Below are 21,941 nucleotides of genomic sequence, written 5' to 3' on the forward strand. Positions count from 1 at the left end.
ATGATTTCAAAGCAAGTTATTCATCAGATTGTCAAATTTTATAGATTTTAAAGCGACTTTATGAAATTGACTGTGGTTTTACAGCATTTTACTGTACATGAAAAAACAGTACCACTGTTTTTTGACCATAAAATGCTGGCCACTGAGCTGCCAGTTTTTTTTATATAAAAAACAGTGGTACTGTTTTGCTATTCACAATAGTACACGGTAAAATCTACAGTTGTCGTTTTTAGGGTAAAATCCGGCAGCCCAGTTGCCAGAATTTTACTGGAAAAATACAGTTTTATATTTACAGTAAAAAACACTGTAAATTTAACAGTAACATTCTGTCAACTGAGCTGCCAGTTTTGTACCGTGAAAAACATTGGTACTGTTTTTTTCATGTACAGTAACATGCTGTCAATTTTACGGTAACATTTTTGCGACTGACCTGTCAGTTCTTCACTGTAAAATCTACAATTTTTTTTACATTGTACATAAAAAAACAAATCATCAAATGCACAAGCAATTGTGTAATAATATCATTCACTGTTAGAAGTGGCCGTCTCGGGGCAAACATAACTGCGATATGGCCCTCAATTAAAACGAGTTTGACACCCCTGATCTAGATGGTTGGGCTGTGTTGATAATATCGTAACTCCACATAGAAAAAAATATTCTTATCTTTATTTGTGGTCTGTATTACATAAAACATTTTCAGATTTACAAAGTCTTTATGTGTACTCCACTGTAGTCTTACGGGTGCATACTGTTAGTGTGTTTACAGAAGTAATTGAATGTTGCTGAGTGTGCAGTGATGGACACTTAGCACCCTCAATAGTCTTTATTTTGGCTACGTAGAAAAAGAAGAGGGATGAAGTAGAGTGGTTGCAATTCGCATTAAAAAGGAGAAATATTACAATCATCATTTTGGTAAGTTTACAGTGCACTGTCAAAAGGAACTAAGTACACACAGTATACTTATTGAAGTGTTGTGGTTCAGGATTTTTGGGAGGAAAAAACTAGTGCAATCAAAATAATAAAACAATTTCTAAGTGATTAATCGCGAATAATTGCAGTAAATCACTTGCTTGCATATTTTAATTAATTTGAAAAACTCAATATTTTGAAACAAATTTAGTTTTACTGTCAGAATGTCATAATTGAACATTTTTAAAAAATGTTTTACTACATTTACGTCATTTATTTGTCCAAATCGGGTTAATAGTTTTATCTAAAGCAGTCAGGTTTATTTCTAAGTGAAATTATTAATCAGTCAGCACACCATCATTAACAACAATGTGTTGTCAAGATTATGAGATGTGATGCAAGTGTAAGCCACTATTGTTAATGTTTTTATTTTATTTTTTATAAATGGCTGTGATGATAATGTAAATGAGGGATTTCTAATCACTGTTATGTTGGAATTCTTATTAATATTGATTGTGTTGTTGATATTATTTATTTTTGTTTGACTACTTTTGGATTGTTTCGTGTCATGTTTGTGTGTCCTCTCAATTGCTCTGTTGATTGCTATTCTGAATGTTGCTTGGCCGGGTTTGGTTTTGGAATTGTAATTGTATTACTATGGTATTATTGTGTATTATTTTGTTGGACTGATTAACAAAAAAAAATAACATCATCATCTTTGCTTCATTGTGTGCTGTATGACAACACACATATGGTGCAATAATTTTTTGTGATTAATCACATGAGTTAATCCATTAAATTTGATGGCTTTAACATAAGTATTTATTCTGACCGAGAAATAGGAAATTAATCCCGCAGATAACATTTCATTCAAATAAAGTAGGTTTATTTGCTACTCGGTCTAAAGGGAACAATGAAGACCTCTTGTACTCCATTTGAGACACAGCCAAAGTCTCTGAAAGACGTTTATTTTGGTAATTTTCAGATGTTTCAAGTTGTACACTGGAAGACTGTTCTGGAATGTCCGGCCTAGATGAACATAATCAGACTTTTAATGTCTATTGATTGTCTAAAATACAGATTTTTCATTTGACTCAAACACCAGTCAGTATCATTCGGCTCACGTGGAATGTAGAAAGCGTCTAAACTGCTAAAAACCTGAGAACTTGCAGCAATAAAGCAAGAGAGCAAACCTTGAAATATAAGGCACATTTTTAAAACTATCACAAAGAGGAGGGAGAAGATATCAGCGACAATATAAACTTTCTGAGCAGCATACTGGTCTTTCTGCTGATCAGTACTCGAGCACGAGTACTTCATTTGAGCATGACTACTTCATGCTCATTTTAAATACTGTAGTTCACGCGAGCATGAGTACTCCCTGTGCGCATGAATGCTTCATGTGAGCAGGCCCATGCGGGTGAGTTTTGCTGAGAGGAAGGCGTGAAGGACGAACACAACTGGCTTTGGACCTGAGTGGAGATCAAACACCTGAGAAGATGAGAGAATAGAAAAAAGGAAATTAATGAAGCTCATTTGTTTAAAATAAGGATGCCGAGCAGGCACAAGACATTGATACAACGTTGATTATACATACATGTCCTTTAAAACTGACTTTGAAACAACATTGCAAAATAGTTGTATTTGTAAATTGAGACACAATGGTGTATGACCAAATTTCAATGGTCAAATTAACGTTACAACCTGACATTACACAATTGTTGTCAAAAAGCATGTTGTTTCAACGTTGTATTTGTTTTGTAGAATATTGGAAAAATGACTAAAATTAAATGGTCAAATCAGCATCAGAACCATCCTTCCATCCATTTTCTACCGCTGGTCCAAACAATGATTAAATGTTGTCAAAAAGCATTTTGTTGCAACATTAGGTTTGAGTTGCTCAACGTCAGGACCTAATTCAGCAAGTTCTCAACGTTGTTTTAATGTCTTGTGCCTGCTGGGTGGGGTCAATCCAATCCAGTATCAGTATTGGGTTCTGATACCAGCATAATCCCCAGATGGAAACGTCCCAACTAACCTGCATATATTTTTGATATTGTGCTTAAAAGAGGTCAGATTATGATTCTTTTTTTCTACATTTAAAACACTTCTTTGTGGTCCACATAAAATGTAATGGTTGTTCTTTTGTCAAAATTTTGCAAAGATTATGTTTTACAGACCATCTTCAAGCCGCTTTCTGACCGTCTCTTCAGGATGCGCCGTTTTATGGGCGGTCTTATTCACGTGCCTCCACTTCAACGGCGTCTTCTCCTCGTCAGCCATGGAGTAGTTTTTAGCGCTTCTGTATGGAGTCTACTGACAGATATAAGTTCGAACTGTACGCTACTTTGTATTAGAAATGGCAACAGCGGCGAATGCATGTGCATGTACGAGCCAGACTGCACAACAACAAGAGGATAGGGAAAAATAAGGAACTTATTGACTACAACGTCGGACTACAATGGAGATATCCGCTGATGTCACACTTGGAAAAAATGTCACAAATTGGGAAAATTCCAAACGACTCGTTTGGAGGAAGTATGAAGGAAATATCTTTACGGCTCCATTGTTTGATTTCACATTTTCAGGACTAATGCAGACCCCTAAATACACAAAAACAGGTAACAATAGGTGAGAAAAGTTAGTTTTAAATAATAGGTCACCTTTAAAGTGGACCAATGATAGTAATCTATATTGAACATACTTCATTGTGGTCTAGATCAGTGGTTCTCAACCTTTTTTCAGTGATGTACCCCCTGTGAACATTTTTTTAATTCAAGTACCCCCTAATCAGAGCAAAGCATTTTTGGTTGAAAAAAAGAGATAAAGAAGTAAAATACAGCACTATGTCATCAGTTTCTGATTTATTAAATTGTATAACAGTGCAAAATATTGCTCATTTGTTGTGGTCTTTCTTGAACTATTTGGAAAAAAAGATATAAAAATAACTAAAAACTTGTTGAAAAATAAACAAGTGATTCAATTATAAATAAAGATTTCTACACATAGAAGTAATCATCAACTTAAAGTGCCCTCTTTGGGGATTGTAATAGAGATCCATCTGGATTCATGAACTTAATTCTAAACATTTCTTCACAAAAAAAAGAAATCTTTAACATAAATATTTATGGAACATGTCCACAACAAATCTAGCTGTCAACACTGAATATTGCATTGTTGCATTTCTTTTCACAGTTCTTTTTGACAGACATTTAAAAAAATCTCACGTACCCCTTTGCATTCCTTCAAGTACCCCCAGGGGTACGCGTACCCCCATTTGAGAACCACTGGTCTAGATAATATGTATTGGCTTCAATTTTATTCCAATTTGAGTTTGAACTTAATATTTGAAATAGAGACATATGATCCTGAATCTGTTTCAGAAGTAGAGGCTGGACAGCATTAACAAAATTAACAATTCGGGCACTGATAAACTGACTTAACCTTTCTTTTGTGCTGCCTCAACAAGACCAAGTAATGTCTGTCAGCAGCAGTTTAGTAGCGAATTCAGCATTGCATTGTCCATATTGTCAACAAATAAACACAATTACCTTTCCACTTTATTTTTCTGAAAGCCAAACAAAGCTAACGTCTCCTCACACCATATAACAAACATTTTGCTAAAAATGCTAGCACTGAATGTAAACAGCAAAGGAGGACACGCTCTCATACACGACAATGCCCACATTAGTATATCCGTCAATCTGTGATGTCACAAACAGCCCACTGTTAAAAAAAAAAGAATATGTGTGTAACACAGCGTTTAGAGGCATTCAAAATGCCAAAATGCATGAACCTTATGATTTGATGCTTTGCCATTGTTTAACATGATTATCCAACATTGTAACAACTTTTGTAAGTCAGAAAAGAAGAAAATCATCATAAGTCCTTGGGCTGTACGCAATAATATCACGGCATTAAGGCCACAATATGATATTATTGTAGTATATGTCCCCTAACCCCAATAAAAAAGACTTAAAAATGCCATACTGTGTAAAATGATGTGGCAGGAATGCTTATGATAAACACAAACATGATACTCAAATGTTCTAATCATATTTATTACTACAAAAATGTTTTAAATGCAAAGTATTGTGTAGAACATCCAATGTTTCTAGCTAAAAAAATTGTTTTAAAACCTTACAGTTTAGTGTCTTTAAAGTAACAATGTAAACATTCAGTGTAGTAACAAGTGTAAAACAATTATGTTCACTTTTGTGCCTTTCAACTTTTACTTAATGAGAAGCAGTGTTCTCTCAGTGGACATTTTTATATCAGTTTCAAAAATGCTGTTTCTCAGAAAAGTTAACTCACATTTTAACTTTTAATAATGTAAATACCTCACAAATTAATGTTCAGCTTCACTGGCTTAAATTATTTTTTCCGGGTAATGGTTTAATGGCAAAGCGATCATGAAAAAAATATTTTGAATGGAGTGGATTTATACACTCTTAAGAAAAAATATATTTAAAAGATTTGAACCATTTATCATCACCAACAGGTTACTGCTACCTCACATCACTTGACACTCACGGTATTTAGAGAAGAAAAGATTAGAGGTCTTTACATCTGAGGGGTCCACAAATTAAACATTAATTTGTGAAAGACAAAGTTGGACTTACTCGTGCATCGCTAAGTAACGTATTTGATTGACATAATGAGTGCCGTGCTGCTGTGATCGTGACGCTAATGAGAAAATGGTTAAGCTTGTTTGCAGTTGAATTCCTGCTACAAATGTTAGTTTTAGCTACAATTCTTGTCTGCAGTTGTTTTTATGGTGTGAAGTCCATATTTTGTCTCATTATTTAGCTATAGCTGTTGTTCAGCATGAATCTTTGCTAGCAATATCAGGATTCAGTATATGCTCTTCAGCCTACGAGATAATTTGTTTCTTAATACTATTAAAGATATTTTCTTGATGCATAGGAATAGCACCAAAGACGCAATAATGTGTCGAATAAAGCTGTCAAGGTTTTGGTGAGCGTTGCTTGCGGCATGACCCCAAGCATGCACAGATAGCAAGCAGAATGCAAGCAAAATTAATTTCATAGTCACAAGAAGTAGGGAACAAACAAAAACAGCACACTAAGCAACAGTCTGCAAAGTAGAATGATCCAGCACTGAAGGAGGGACTAAATATAACTAATTAATGAGATTCAGGTGTGCTGGCAGAACATGGAACAGAAAGTAAAGGTGCTTCAAAACACGGAGATATACAATACTGACAAAACAAGAGCACCAGAACAGGAAGTGATTCTAAACACAGTAAGTAGAAACTACAAATAAGACTGGACATGAATTAAAACACCAAAACACAGGAAAACCCAAACATTACCAAACTGTCAGTAGCAAGCCTCACAAAAACATTTGGCTTTCCTGCACAACAACAACAACTATGCTCTTAGTTTCTGTTATCAAAATCAAGAAACAAAATATGATGGATTGGACTAACAATTAAAATATTTATTACTGGGATTTAACATGATGTTAGTCTTCGTAGTTATATTAAGGCATATCAACCACAAAATAACACAAACTAATGCAATTTCTTGTCCCTTTTTACATTTAGTTCAGCTCTCAAACACTACTAATATAGTAGAGAACTCAATTGCATCCCTGAAAGTTTCTCAAACAAATCAAATGTTCAAACAAACATTTTGCAAAGTGATTGCTGCAGCTGCTCAACTAACTGGCAGTAAACTGCGAAATGGTGTATCTGGAACGGAGTCAGTCTTAATGAGACGCAGACTAATTAAACAACGCCTCCGTTCCAGAAATCCTTCTACAGTTTGCAGCCAGCTAGCAGACGAGCATGAAGGAGCAGCATTGTAGCTAATCAGGTTTCATTAGCAAATGTTTGTCGCTTGGAAATACTTGACCATATTTGTTCATTTCCTGTTCATAGCTGGTTTACTGTCCAGCTACACTGTTGTTAAACTGTACAAATTCACATGTTTTTCTATGTCACTACTACAGTCAAGCTCCTTCTGCTCTCTATTTCTTGGTATGTCGCATGTTTAACTATTCCTCCGGTGAGTTATGAGCATTTTGGATCTTGGTTGATGTAATATTTGTACCGTTTGAGCAATAAAGAATCAATATATTAATACACATTGTTGATCCTGCTTAATTTACACAAGAAACCGACATAGATTTTGATTCAACAGTTGAAGTGTGCGTTTGAATTCCGTTCAGAGATCGACATCCTGCCCTCCAACCATTAGAACTAAGAAAGTTGGTGTGAAATAGGAGAAGCGGATGACCAAATCAGGAAGAGAAACCATTAGCAGCCTACCTGGCGAGTTAGTCCCAGCCAGCCTACATGGCCACAAACTTCCAAATGACAAACAATTATCCATAAAACATTGAGAATCTGCAAACGTTGTGTATCAATTTGTTGTGTCTCGCCCTGACTAAACAAACTGGATGGTTGAGCACTTTTGGTACACAAACGTACTTATCGCTTGTCAACTGACTTCTACAGTCCGTCACTCAAACAGAGATGTCCTAGTTCTTACATGGAGGCAGTGTTGCCAGATGTGAGAAGAGGAACACGCAAACAACTCTATGAAAATAGTCGTACTCTGCGCTACTGCTGGCCTCACTAGGAATTGGACTCTCACGTTATTAACTGTAACCCCACATATGCGGTCCCTTCCAAGGTTTCTCGTTGTCCCCATTGGATTGAGTTTTTTCTTGCGGTGAATCTGAGGATGTCGCTGTGGCTTGTGCAGCCCTTTGACACATTTGTGATTAAGGGCTATATAAGTAAACTTTGATTGCTTGATCATTTATAATGAGCCGAAACAGTAGGGAGAACCAGGCCGAAGACTCAAGGTAAATAACACTGAACAATATTATTACATCCAGTACATAAAACATCTGTAGGTGTTTGTAGTACATTTTCCTGTAATGTTTTTCAAACTGATTTTTTTGTCTAAAAGTTAGTTTTTCTTTTTGAAAGGCTGCTGTTTTGGAAAAGCCAAGCACTCATTAAATTGATTTAAATTTATTTTGATGGACAGGGCTGCTTTGAAATAATAAGATAGCTTTGAGAGAGTGTTTTGAGTTGAACGGCTGCATTTTGTGCAAGGGCATATTGAATCTGCCAAACGGGATACCAAAAATAAATAGGCCATCAACAGTAAAACATTGACTAAAAAAAACTTCTGATGACTAATTTTTATGGTTGTTTACTAATCACAGCAGCACTATATGAGTTTAACAATATAGATAATATACAGTGGAACCTCGATTTACGAACCCCTCTATTTGCAAACTTTTCAAATTACAACACTTTAGATTGAGTCAAATATGTGTACGAATGCTTCATTCTTTTTATTCGTTTTGTGTCCAGCCTGCAGGCAAAAAGCAGGGCACAGCTTTTGTGGGGAGGTGGAGCCCTCCACATTACTTGCCGCGCAATATACTACTAGTCACTTCTCAGCGCTTCAGCATTTGTGCCTATTCTCTGTTATTTTGCCTTTTTAACAAATGTTGTCCATTTTGCTTGAATTGCAATGAGACTAGACTTTTCTAGAAGAAGATGCCAAAGCAAACTTATTGCACAGCGGTAGCAGAAGTCACACAACACTAGGGTTGAATACAGTATACCGATACTAATAAAGTACCACGGTACTAATGAATTAAAACGGTACTTTACTCCCTCCGAAAAACACTATATATATATATATATATATATATATATATATATATATATATATACTGTATGTATATATTTATTTTTGTGGACATGACAATGCACTGTCATCCCATTATGACATTCTGGAGCTGAGGGGCATGTTCGGCAACGCACACGTACTGAGTACTTCCAAGCAGACATGGTGTGGGGACATAAGAGGCAGAATGGACGCATTTTAGCTTAAAAACAAACAATAAATGTGAAATTATAAACACTGAAGCGCCACTCTATAAGAGGTGCTTCAAACAAAGCTAGATAGCGGCTAACATCCATCCGCAGTGGGCAATGTTTTAGTTACTTCTAAATCACTAATCTTCGTGTCAAATCAAGTATGTTTTTTTACATCTATCATCCCTGCAGGACGAGGAATAGCTAAACATGCTTCACTACACACCGTAGGACGGGGCTCGGCAACGTGCGGCTCTTGAGCCACAAGCGGCTCTTTAGCGCCGCCCTAGTGGCTCCCTGGAGCTTTTTCAAAAATTTATGAAAATGGAAAAAGATGAAGAAAAATAATGATTTTTTGTTTTAATATGGTTTCTGTAGGAGAACAAACATGACACACACCTTCCTAATTGTTACAAATCCCACTGTTTACATTAAACATGCTTCACTAATGAGAGTATTTGGCGCACAACATTTTGTCCTACTAATTTCGGAAGTCCTTGAACGCACCGTAGTTTGCTTACATGTACAACTTTCCTTGATGTTGCCACAGAAAGACGTGTTTTATGCCACCTATTCTATGTCTCTATATTTCCATCAAACTTTTTATGCTGTGCGTGAATGCACAAAGGTGAGCTTTGTTGATGTTACTGACTTGTGTGGAGTGCTAATCAGACATATTTGGTCACTGCATGACTGCAAGTTAATCGATGCTAACATGCTAGCTGTATGGACATAATGCATCATTATGCCTCATATTTTTGGTATATTTTAGGTCATTTTATGTGCAGTTTCAGTTTCCTTCAACTTAAACACACACATAATTACCCTTGGCCATTCTCAGCTAGTAATTTCCAGGAGTTATCACACCCTCTGAAAAGCCTTCAGTTTAGTAAATAAATAAATGGGTTATACTTGTATAGCGCTTTTCTACCTTCAAGGTACTCAAAGCGCTTTTGACAGTATTTCCACATTTACCCATTCACACACACATTCACAATCAATCAATCAATCAATGTTTATTTATATAGCCCTAAATCACAAGTGTCTCAAAGGGCTGTACAAGCCACAACGACATCCTCGGTACAGAGCCCACATACGGGCAAGGAAAACTCACCCCAGTGGGACGTCAATGTGAATGACTATGAGAAACCTTGGAGAGGACCGCATATGTGGGTAACCCCCCCTCTAGGGGAGACCGAAAGCAATGGATGTCGAGTGGGTCTGACATAATATTGTGAAAGTCCAACACATCAGCGAAAGTCCAGTCCATAGTGGGGCCAGCAGGAACCATCCCGAGCGGAGACGGGTCAGCAGCGTAGAGATGTCCCCAACTGATGGACAGGCTAGCGGTCCACCCCGGGTTGGGAGCAGAGTAGAAAAGAAAAGAAAAGAAACGGCAGATCAACTGGTCTAAAAAGGGAGGCTATTTAAAGGCTAGAGTATACAAATCAAGGTTCAAGGTTCAACTTTATTGTCCCCACGGGGAAATTTGTCTTGGGCACAGTGCATCATTGCTTTCTTAACATACACAAAAACAACAGAACAAAAACACAAGCACAGACACAACCACAACCAGACAACTAACATTTAAACATCAGAACATGGAGCTTGATAGACTTAGGTGGCACTTTGATGTAGGCATAAAATCTACAGTATGGAGATAAAGATAAAGTGCCAGTGTGCATTGCACTAGAGCTCATGGATAAAGTGCTATGTGCTAAAGTGCTTGGTTCTAAAGTGCTATGTGCTAAAAAAGTGCTTAACCTATGTATTAACATTCTATTGCACCTTGTTGGTCAGCTTAATGGAGGCTGGGACAAATGATAATTTAAGGCGGTTAGATTTGCATAGTGGGACACGGAGTCTTCTCCCTGATGGCAGGGTTCCATATTCAGGGAAGAGTGGGTGTTGTGGGTTGGAAATACTTTTCTTAGCTTTTTTCCTAACTGCCTGCTCAGAGATGCTCTGTATAGGCTCATATTCTTTCCTCCCTACGATTTTCATTGCCGTTTTATGCATGCCGGCCAGTTTGCTTTTTAGCTTAACGGTTAGGTTGCCAAACCATGAGGTGATCCCGTATCTAATGATGCTCTCTACAATGGCACGGTAGAAAATCATCATGATGTGGCTGCTTACGCCGTACAATCTTAATCTTCGCAAAAAATATAGCCTCTGTTGCAGTCTATTGCACAGTTTGTCAATATGTGTCTTCCAGCAGAGAAGATTATCAATATGATTATTATGAGTTTTAAGATGAGACTTAAATGCTTCTACTGAGGTAGCATCTCTAACTTTTACCGGGAGGGCATTCCATAGTATTGGAGCCCGAATAGAAAACGCTCTATAGCCCGCAGACTTTTTTTGGGCTCTGGGAATCACTAATAAGCCGGAGTTCTTTGAACGCAGATTTCTTGCCGGGACATATGGTACAATACAATCGGCAAGATAGGCAGGAGCTTGACCGTGTAGTATTTTATACGTAAGTAGTAAAACCTTAAAGTCGCATCTTAGGTGCACAGGAAGCCAGTGCAAGTGAGCCAGTATAGGCGTAATATGATCAAACTTTCTTGTTTTTGTCAAAAGTCTAGCAGCCGCATTTTGTACCATCTGTAATCTTTTAATGCTAGACATAGGGAGGCCCGAAAATAAAACGTTACAGTAATCGAGACGAGATGTAACGAACGCATGGATAATGATCTCAGCATCGCTTGTGGACAAAATGGAACGAATTTTAGCGATATTACGGAGATGAAAGAAGGCCGTTTTAGTAACACTCTTAATGTGTGACTCAAACGAGAGAGTTGGGTCGAAGATAATACCCAGATTCTTTACCGAGTCGCCTTGTTTAATTGTTTGGTTGTCAAATGTTAAGGTGGTATTATTAAATAGATGTCGGTGTTGAGCAGGACCGATAATCAGCATTTCCGTTTTCTTAGCGTTGAGTTGCAAAAAGTTAGCGGACATCCATTGATTAATTTCATTAAGACACGCCTCCAGCTGACTACATACCGGCGTGTTGGTCAGCTTTAGGGGCATGAAGAGTTGGGTGTCATCAGCATAACAGTGAAAGCTGACACCGTATTTGCGTATGATGTCACCTAGCGGCAGCATGTAAATACTAAAGAGTGCAGGGCCAAGAACCGAACCCTGGGGAACTCCGCACGTTACCTTAACATAGTCCGAGGTCACATTGTTATGGGAGACACACTGTATCCTGTCAGTGAGATAAGAGTTAAACCAAGACAAGGCTAAGTCTGTCATCCCAATACGCGTTTTGATACGCTCTAATAAAATATTATGATCAACAGTGTCGAAAGCGGCGCTAAGATCAAGAAGCAGCAGCATAGATGAAGCATCAGAATCCATCGTTAGCAATAGATCATTAGTCATTTTTGCGAGGGCTGTCTCCGTAGAGTGATTTGCCCTGAAACCGGATTGAAAAGGTTCACAGAGATTGTTAGATGCTAAGTGTTCATTTAGCTGCTGTGCGACAATTTTTTCGAGGATTTTCGAGATAAACGGAAGGTGGGACACCGGCCGGTAGTTTACCAAGAGATCAGGATCGAGGTTAGGTCTTTTGAGTAGAGGATGAATAACCGGTTTTTTGAATGCTAGGGGAACAGTGCCAGAGGAAAGTGATAAGTTTATAATATTTAACACTGATGGACCTAATAATACAAAAAGCTCCTTGATAAGTTTCTCAGGAATTGGGTCAAGTAAACATGTTGTTTGTTTTGTCCCATTTACACATTTTGACAATTCCTCCAATGTTATTTCATCAAAGAGAGAGAAACTATTTTGGAGGGCGGTATCCGTCGTATATACAGTCGTATTTGTGTTAATAGAACCCAGTTGTAGCTGAGATGCATTGTCTTTAATCTCTTTTCTAATTACTTCAATTTTCTTATTAAAGAAATTCATAAAGTCATCTGCTGAGTGGGTGGAGCTACTGGGAGGAGTCCCTTGTCGGGTTAGCGATGCTACTGTACTAAACAAAAATTTAGGATCATTTTTGTTGAGGTGGATGAGATTTGAGTAATATTTAGCTTTAGCTGAGGTAAGCATGCGTTTATAAGTTATTAAACTATCACACCATGCTTGATGGAAAACCTCAAGTTTAGTCGCACGCCATTTGCGTTCCAGCTTTCTACATGATCATTTCTGGGCTTTAGTTTCTTCTGTAAACCATGGGGTATGCCTTTTAGGGACCCATTTTAGCTTTAGCGGTGCTACACTATCAATGGTGTCACACTGATGGCGGGAGCTGCCATGCAAGGCGCTAACCAGCAGCCATCAGAGGCAAAGGGTGAAGTGTCTTGCCCAAGGACACAACGGACGTGACTAGGAAGGTAGAAGGTGGGAATTGAACCCCAGTAACCAGCAACACTCCGATTGCTGGCACAGCCACTCAACCAACTTCGCCACGTAGTAATGTTTTCCAATGTTGTAAAAATGTGTAGAATAAATAATACATTTCAACATTTCTGTCAATGAAAATTTGTGTCAGCCTGTGACACATAGTAATTTTGATAGTAGGCTATTATAGCTAATATAGACACTTACATCATGTGTTGCCTTCATTATAACACAAGGCTTTACATTTTCTGCGGCTCCAGACAGATTTTTTTTGGTTGTATTTTTGGCTCTTTCAACATTTTGGGTTGCCGACCCCTATCGTAGGAGGATACAGTAGCTCACTGCTAACAGCAAGCTGGTGCTCTCATTGTAAACAAATGGGTGCAGATATACATATATTGACTGTTACGATACCATGTACAGTCGTGCTCATAAGTTTACATACCCTGGGAGAATTTATGATTTCTTGGCCATTCTTCAGAGAATATGAATGATAACACAAAAACCTTTCTTCCACTCATGCTTAATGGTTGTGTGAAACTATTTATTGGCAAATTGTGTTTACTCTTTTTAAATCAAAATGACAAAAGAAAGTACCCAAATGACCCTGATCAAAAGATTTGTATGGGTTGTATTTTTTGCTCTTTCAACATTTTGGGTTGCCGACCCCTATCGTAGGAGGATACAGTAGCTCACTGCTAACAGCAAGCTGGTGCTCTCATTGTAAACAAATGGGTGCAGATATACATATATTGACTGTTACGATACCATGTACAGTCGTGCTCATAAGTTTACATACCCTGGGAGAATTTATGATTTCTTGGCCATTCTTCAGAGAATATGAATGATAACACAAAAACCTTTCTTCCACTAATGCTTAATGGTTGTGTGAAGCTATTTATTGCCAAACAACTGTGTTTACTCTTTTTAAATCAAAATGACGAAAGAAAGTACCCAAATGACCCTGATCAAAAGTTTACATACCCCAGTGACTTTGATCTGATAACATGCACAAAAGTTGACACAAACAGGTTTGAATGGCTAATCAAGGTTCCAATCCTCACCTGTGACCTGTTTGATTGTAATTAATGTGTGTGTATTAAAAGGTCAGTGAGTTTCTGGGCTTCTGACAGACCATTGCATCTTTCATCCAGTGCTGCACAGATGTTTCTGGATTCTGAGTCATGGGGAAGGCAAAATAATTGTCAAAAGATCTGCAAGAAAAGGTAATTGAACTGCATAAAACAGGAAAGGGGTATATAAAGATATCCAAGGAATTGAGAATGCCAATCAGCAGTGTTCAAACGCTGATTAAGAAGTGGAAAATGAGGGTGTGGGGGGCGTGGCCTGCGGACCTGCAGCAAAGCGGGATGTGCCAGGACCGGCTTCGAGATTAGCGACAGGTGCGTAGATGACACAGCTGAGAGTGTTTGTCTGATTACCTGTCGCTCTGTTAAAGGCAGCAGTCGGGAAGGAGAAGGGGGTTGTTGATGGTCGTTGATGGTGGAGAGCGAAGCCGAGCGCGAGCAAGACCGAGACACGACACTGGAGAAAAACCATTTGTGTGCTCACTTGAGAAAAGACAGCAGCTGAAAAGCACCCAAAAAACTTTGCACGTTTTATTGTAAAATAAAACCCTTTTGTAAACCTGGAAGAGGATGACATGTCGATGATTGGTGGTCCGACGAACCCGGAGGAGGAAGACCTCCACAGAGGGATTCAGGTAGACCAGAAAAGATTTCAGCCACAACTGCCAGGAAAATTGTTCGAGATGCAAAGAAAAATCCACAAATAACTTCAGCTGAAATACAGGACTCTGAAAATTTTTGGTGTGGCTGTTTCAAGATGCACAATAAGGAGGCACTTGAAGAAAAATGGGCTGCATGGTCGAGTGGCCAAAAAGTTAAATTTTGGTCTCATCACTCCAAATTACTTTGTTCCAGAAGTTTTGAGGCTTGTCTCTGTGCTGTTTGGCGTAATGTAAGCGGGATACTTTGTGACATTTGCGTAGAAATGGCTTTCTTCTGGCGACAGTTGTTGACCATTTCTAATGCAACACTTGAGCCTTAGTTTTTTGTCTATAGCTTTGTATGTAGTTCGACTTGTTTTTGTTCACCTTGGATGTACTGTTGGAAAGAAGACCTTTTTGGAAATAAAGCAATTTTTTGAGAGACTTAAGTTTGAGTCGGAAGTGCGTTTGAAAGTGCACCACCTGTCCTAGCTCAGCCCACGGCCTTTGGTTTAGAGCCTGGGAAAGCTTAGAAAGGCCAAAACAATTAATGTGTTGGAACATATTACATATGTCTAGCTTGTGTTCCATTGTGTGCTCTGCTGATAGCCTCTTGTATCCTATAGCCTACCATGGTTACCTTTTGTAAATGATGTGACTAAAATAGAAGGAAAGACCAACCTTGTGTGCTTACTGGAGGACATTTAGATGTTAACTATCTGTCCAGCGTTGCACATGCTGCTGGACTGCTTGTCTCACAGATTATATCACACATTTTACATGCAAGCACATAGAATACGCACTTGTTTTTTTTCATGATATCAGACCAATATCTGATATCAATATCGGATGGGCATACCCTAGTAAAAACATTAATTTCACTTTTTTTTGTTGAATATTGTTAAGATTTTACTGCTTAGTCTGCATTACGTGAGCGAGTTTGATGATTACATTTTAATACATTTGATTGGAATTGTTCGGCACATCATTTCTACATGTTAAAAGTAAATATTTGTAAATTGTGTGACATTTTTTTAGAAAAAGTGTGCTTGTATCACATCTTACCATTTCTCCCTCAGGACCCCCAAAGTCAAGGTAAAGGTTGCGTATTCCGTCGTCAGCAGACATTTTGAGTTTTTCATAGGGGTATCGGAAGAGCGCCGCTCCACCGGCTGCGTCGCTCGACTCCCGCGTCACGGTGAAGCCTTTTTCGTAGTGCAGGGTCAGACGAACATCCTGTCTGTTCAATGTGCAGCCTGTGTCAAGGAAAGATGACAAGAAGATACATTGATACTGATAGTGTGGTACACTGTCAGGGTTTCCCCTTCATGTATTTGATTGTGGCTCGGCGCCACGGCAAAATAAAAGTCGCCACACCTTAAAAATTAGGGTCTTTTACGTGAAAAGAAATGAAAGTAATACATTGTATGAATGGATATATATAGCCTATTATTTGCACACAACTGACTACGCACTGAAAATGTGACCACGGAAAGACTTTGAACACAGAAACAACCAGCACTGCTGCAACAGGATGTTGTGATGACATAAGCAATTGACTGGAGTGGAGGCAACATCTCAGCCTTTGTTAAAGACAATATATGCATCATATACGATTATGCAAATTGTATGATGATGGATTAGCCACGTCCGTAGCTACACCCCCACCGCCACAAGTATATTGGCAAGCTGGGGGAGACCCTAACTGTAGCATTCTACAAGGTTGACAAGTCAAGTACACTGACACAAATAGTGTAGTAGTACACTGTAGTATTCTACTAGGTTGATAAGTCGTCATATATACAAACGTACTACAATACTGTATATGTACAAGTGCTATATGAGGAGCAGGATTTCAAATTAAATTGTACATTTTATATGAAGTTACTGTAGTAAAGTTAGGGCCTGATCAACTCAAGGTTTGTGTGTACTAAAACACGTGCAAACAAGCAAAGTTGATATACTAAACTTGTGTGTCGAGGATTGCATCACTTTAGTGAGCAGAATAAGAAGAGCAATCCATTTCGCTTGTCTTCAAGAATATGCACATTATACAATGATTATCAGAATACCCACAATACTAGGAGAAGGTGAAAATATAAATATTTGGCATACACATTGTGATCTATCAAGACTAAAACTCAAATGCATGCGCTATTTTGCGTCTTTATTTAGCACGTCTGAAAAATATGTGCAAACTGACACTGTTACCTAGACGGCTGTGAGGAGGAAGGCGATTGCGCTGCAGCTCCTTACTACGTGTGCTTGTCAACATATGCAGTATGGAAATATGAGACACATTCTCTTTTAAGCTATATCATTTTATAATTCTATGACTGGATGACAGGCTGAATGACTTAAGGGGCTGATTAATATTAACTCAATTGATGCATTTTGGTGTCTGCTGGTGTTTTCTTTAATGACGTTACTTTTTTCTTATAGTAGATATATTATCAAAAACGTGAAAAAAACGTATTTCGTCTGGAGCGCCAGCTTGTTCCATGTGCACGTCTTCAGCGCTTAACAAAAAAAAAAGGTTCCCATTGTAGATGCACCTTCTGCTTTGAAAATGCCCCGAAAAAGTGGTACATGTCTCCTGCCTGTTTGAAAACATAGCAAAACGCTACAGGCAGGATCATGATACCAATGTTAATGTTAATGTGCAGTGAATGATCGAGTGACTCTGTGGTAATACTCTCAAATGTATAGGTGGCTTTGTAGATCAGGCCCTTAGATTACACATATTTTAAAATACAAAAACACACTTAAGAACTTCTATGAACCAAACATTGGAATATTCGTATGTCCATTTATAGGCCCTGGTGTAAATGTACTTTGTGTGTACCGTGCGTTTTGTGTGTACATGTGTACTGTGTGTACAATGTGTACTATGGGCCTGGTCTACTAAGATCCAAATACCACATGCTAAACAGACTATAAAATTGGGTGTACTATTAATGGGCGTGTTGGGTGCAAAAGTGGTGCAGACTGCACTATTTGAGTTTGAGTTTGAGTTTGAGTTTATTTCAAACATCCAAGCATACAACATGATACATCACAATTTCCAGTTTCTTTTCAACATGTTCGAAAAGGAGTAGGAAGAAGCAGAGCTTATTTAATCCTACCCCTTTTCTTTACATAACAGTTGCAAAACTTTTTGTTCACTTCCTGTTCACAATTTTTTCACAATAAACTCCATAAGTAATTACAATAAAAATAAATAAATAAATAATAGTAAGAATTTAATAATAATAATTGGTGAAGTAAGTCATATTTCATATGATGAGATAAGTAAGATTACTTTAAGAATGAATGAATGGATGGATGAAATAAATTGAGAATGTTTGTCATGGTTCTTCTTCATTGTACTTTGTAAACACTTTAAGTTTGAAGAGTTTCTTGAAGTGTATCATATTAGTACATTGTTTGATTGCTTTGCTTAATCCATTCCATAATTTAATTCCACATATTGATATACTGAAGGTCTTAAGTGTTGTACGTGCAAACAAATGTTTTAAATTACGTTTTTCTCTAAGATTATATTTCTCCTCTTTTTTTGAGAAGAATTGTTGTATATTCTTGGGTAGCAGGTTATAGTTTGCTTTGTGCATAATTTTAGCTGTTTGCAAATTCACTATGTCGTGGAATTTCAGTATTTTTGATTCAATAAATAAAGGGTTTGCATGTTCTCTATATCCAACATTATGTATTATTCTAACTGATCTTTTTTGTAACACCGTTAATGAATGAAGTGTACTTTTGTAATTATTTCCCCATATTTCTACACAGTAGCTCAGATATGGTAACACTAGTGAGCAGTAGAGAATATGAAGGGATTTTTGGTCTAGAACATGTTTTGCTTTATTCATTATTGACGTGTTTCTTGCAACTTTATGTTGTATATTTTTTACGTGAGATTTCCAGTTCAATTTATCATCAATCATTATACCTAGAAATTTGGTTTCGTTTACTCTTTCAATTTCTATTCCGTCTATTTGTATTTGTGTTTGACTTTCTCTTCTACTGTTACCAAATAGCATTATTTTAGTTTTACTAAGATTCAACGATAGTCTGTTTTTGTCAAACCATCTTTTTAATTTGTTAATTTCTTCTGTTATTATTTGTATTATCTCCTGTGTGTTTTCTCCTGAACAAAACGCTGTTGTATCATCCGCAAATAATACTAACTTTAAATCTTTTGTAACTTTACAAATGTCATTTATATAGAGATTGAATAATTTAGGTCCTAGTATTGATCCCTGAGGTACACCACAGGATATATTTAGCGTTGTAGACGTGTGTTCGCCTAGCTTCACGTATTGTTTCCTGTTCGTTAGATAACTTCTTATCCAGTTTAAGACTAACCCTCTGATGCCATATCGTTCTAGTTTTTTGATTAAAATATTGTGATTAATTGTGTCAAATGCTTTAGTTAGATCCATAAAAACCGCTGCTGCACATTTTTTACTATCTATTGCATTGGTAATTTCTTCTGTAATTTCAATTAAAGCCATTGAAGTTGAAACATTAGCTCTGTATCCATATTGGTTCTCTTCGAGTATTCTATTTTTATTTATGAAACTTTCTAATCTGTTATTGAACAGTTTTTCAATGATTTTAGAAAATTGTGGAAGTAGAGAAACAGGTCTATAATTTGTAAATTGATGTTTATCTCCAGTCTTATAAATTGGTGCAACTTTAGCTATTTTCATTTTGTTTGGAAATGTACCTGTTTGAAATGATAGGTTACTAATATACATTAATGGTCCTGAGATCTCTTCAATAACCTTTTTTATCGTTTCCATATCAATTCCGTTACAATCAGTTGAAGTCTTAGATTTACATTTTTTCACGATTGTAACTATTTCCTCCTGTGTCACATTACTGAGGAACATGGAGTTGGGATTTCGCTCTATGGTATCATTATAGTCCTCAATTGGAACTGGGTCCAATATTTACAAAATAATTATTGAAGCTTTCAACTAATTCCTTTATGTTGTCATTTTTTTTATTTTCATCTAAGAAGTATTGAGGGTAGTCCCTCTTAGTTCCATTTTTTATAATGCTATTGAGGATGCCCCATGTTGCTCTCATATTATTTTTGTTCCTGTCCAATAATTCACTGTAATATTCTTTTCTACATGATCGTAGTATGTCTGTTAACTTGTTTTTATACTTTTTGTACTTAATTTCTGCCTCTATAGTTCTTTGTGCTATAAATTCTCTATATAGTGTATTCTTCTTCTTACAAGCATTTTTTAATCCTTTTGTCATCCATGGTTGATTATTCTTTCTCTGCTTGTTACTGAGTTGTATCCATGGACAATGTTTGTCATAAAGTATTATGAACTTGTTTAAGAAATGTTCATATGCTTCATCAACCTCTTTTTCATTATACACATTGTCCCAATCTTGCTTTTGTAGCTCAATTTTGAAGGCAGTCATCCTCTTCTCTGTGCATAGTCTTCGAAATGTCCTTTTGTCTTCCATGTTCTTCTTGTAGTTTCCATTATATATTGTAAAAACTGGTAGATGATCACTAACGTCGCTTATAAGTAGACCACTTGTAGTGTTATTATCAAAATCATTGGTAAAAATATTATCAATAAGCGTGGCACAGTGTGCTGTGATTCTGCTTGGCTTTGTGATTTTAGGATATAGACTGATGCTGTACATTGTATCAATGAAGTCATCAATAGACTTTTGCTTGTTGGGGTTCAATAAGTCAATATTAAAGTCACCACATAAGAACATTATTCTTTGACCATTGTCCATGTAAGTTGCCTTGATCCATTCTTCAAATGTTTCTATACTTGACTAAGGTGATCTATATATACAACTGATGAATATGTTTTTGCTTTTTTCCTGACATATTTCAATGGTTATACATTCTAAGATATTATCAATGGCAAATGACATGTTTTTTACCACTTTGTAGTTCAGGTTCTTCATCACGTACACAGCTACTCCTCCTCCATTTTTGTTGGTTCTGTTGATGTAGTTTAGTTCATATCCCTCCAGATCAAAATCTATTCCTTTTTTATCATCAATCCATGTTTCTGTGACAGCAATCACTTTGAAGGGTTCGTTGATGTGTTCCAAAAAGTTCTTAATGTTATTGTAATTTGCATACAAGCTTCTACTATTAAAATGAATAATTGACAATTTGTTATCACATTCAATGTTGCTATTATATTGATCATCTGTATAATAAAAACAACTATTACTGATGTGGGAGAAAAAATTTGTATCTGGATCTATATCATTTTCCAAATTCTGGTTTTTGTGATCTTTGTTGCAGAAATTTTTTAGTTCCATATTTTCTTGTTCAACAAACTTTGATGTTTTTTCAATAATCTCTATAAGTGTAGGTGGATGCAATCCTGAATCTAGGTCCTCTTGTTTAGTCGTCCCTTGGAACATAGTAGTGCCGATGCTGAATTTAGGTGCTTGTTTTCTGTCAGAGTCCATTATCATCGTTGTTGTGGTAGCTGTGTAAACTTTAAAAATTGTCCAGGTCCTTGATGTCATGGACAACAATTACTCTTGCTTCTGGACTTCCATTCAGCTTGATGTAGATTTTACAGTTGGCGCTCCAAGTTCCCTGGATTTTTCCCTGCCTTCTCAAGTCGCGTGCTTTCTTGGCGATTCCAGCATTGCGTTTTGTGAGATGCTCATTCATGTACACATTTGTTCCCTTCAGCTTCTTTCCCTGTCTCAGCAATGCCATTTTAGATTTTCTGTTTACGAGTTTCACGAGCACGACTGGAGTGGCGTTGTTGTTTCTTCCGTTCAGTGGGATGCATGTTTCGATGGTATTAATGTCAATTTCAATTTCTTTTGATTGCAGAAAGTTGACCACTTGCTGTTCTGCTGAGACCATATCCATTTAATCTGGTTCACCTTCATTATTCACAGCTTTCGCATAGGATCTTGGTTTAATTCGGTGCCCTGTCACAATGATATCATTCATTCGTTTATCCTGATCCATTTCATCTATGATGTTCCTCAGCATGTTGTTGTCTTCTTGAAGGATCTTCATTTGTTTGCTCATTTCAGTGGCTTCTTTATTTCTGG

The 21,941-nt window shown here is 37.1% G+C and overlaps 1 protein-coding gene across 1 annotated transcript in view; it reads right to left on the minus strand.

Moving 5' to 3' along the window:
• Positions 1 to 1,943: 1,943 nt before the first annotated feature.
• sntb2 (syntrophin, beta 2) overlaps positions 1,944 to 21,941 on the minus strand; it is a 90,447-nt gene continuing 70,449 nt past the window's right edge. Inside the window, exons 6-7 of the mRNA XM_062022357.1 lie at positions 15,930 to 16,120; positions 1,944 to 2,400 (exon numbers count right to left, since the gene is read on the minus strand). Coding sequence (XP_061878341.1) covers positions 2,308 to 2,400; positions 15,930 to 16,120 — 284 coding nt within the window. The 3' untranslated portion in view covers positions 1,944 to 2,307. The remainder of the gene's footprint in view (positions 2,401 to 15,929; positions 16,121 to 21,941) is intronic.

The sequence above is a fragment of the Entelurus aequoreus genome, linkage group LG16 (genome assembly GCF_033978785.1).
Source record: "Entelurus aequoreus isolate RoL-2023_Sb linkage group LG16, RoL_Eaeq_v1.1, whole genome shotgun sequence".
Classification (NCBI taxonomy): domain Eukaryota; kingdom Metazoa; phylum Chordata; class Actinopteri; order Syngnathiformes; family Syngnathidae; genus Entelurus; species Entelurus aequoreus.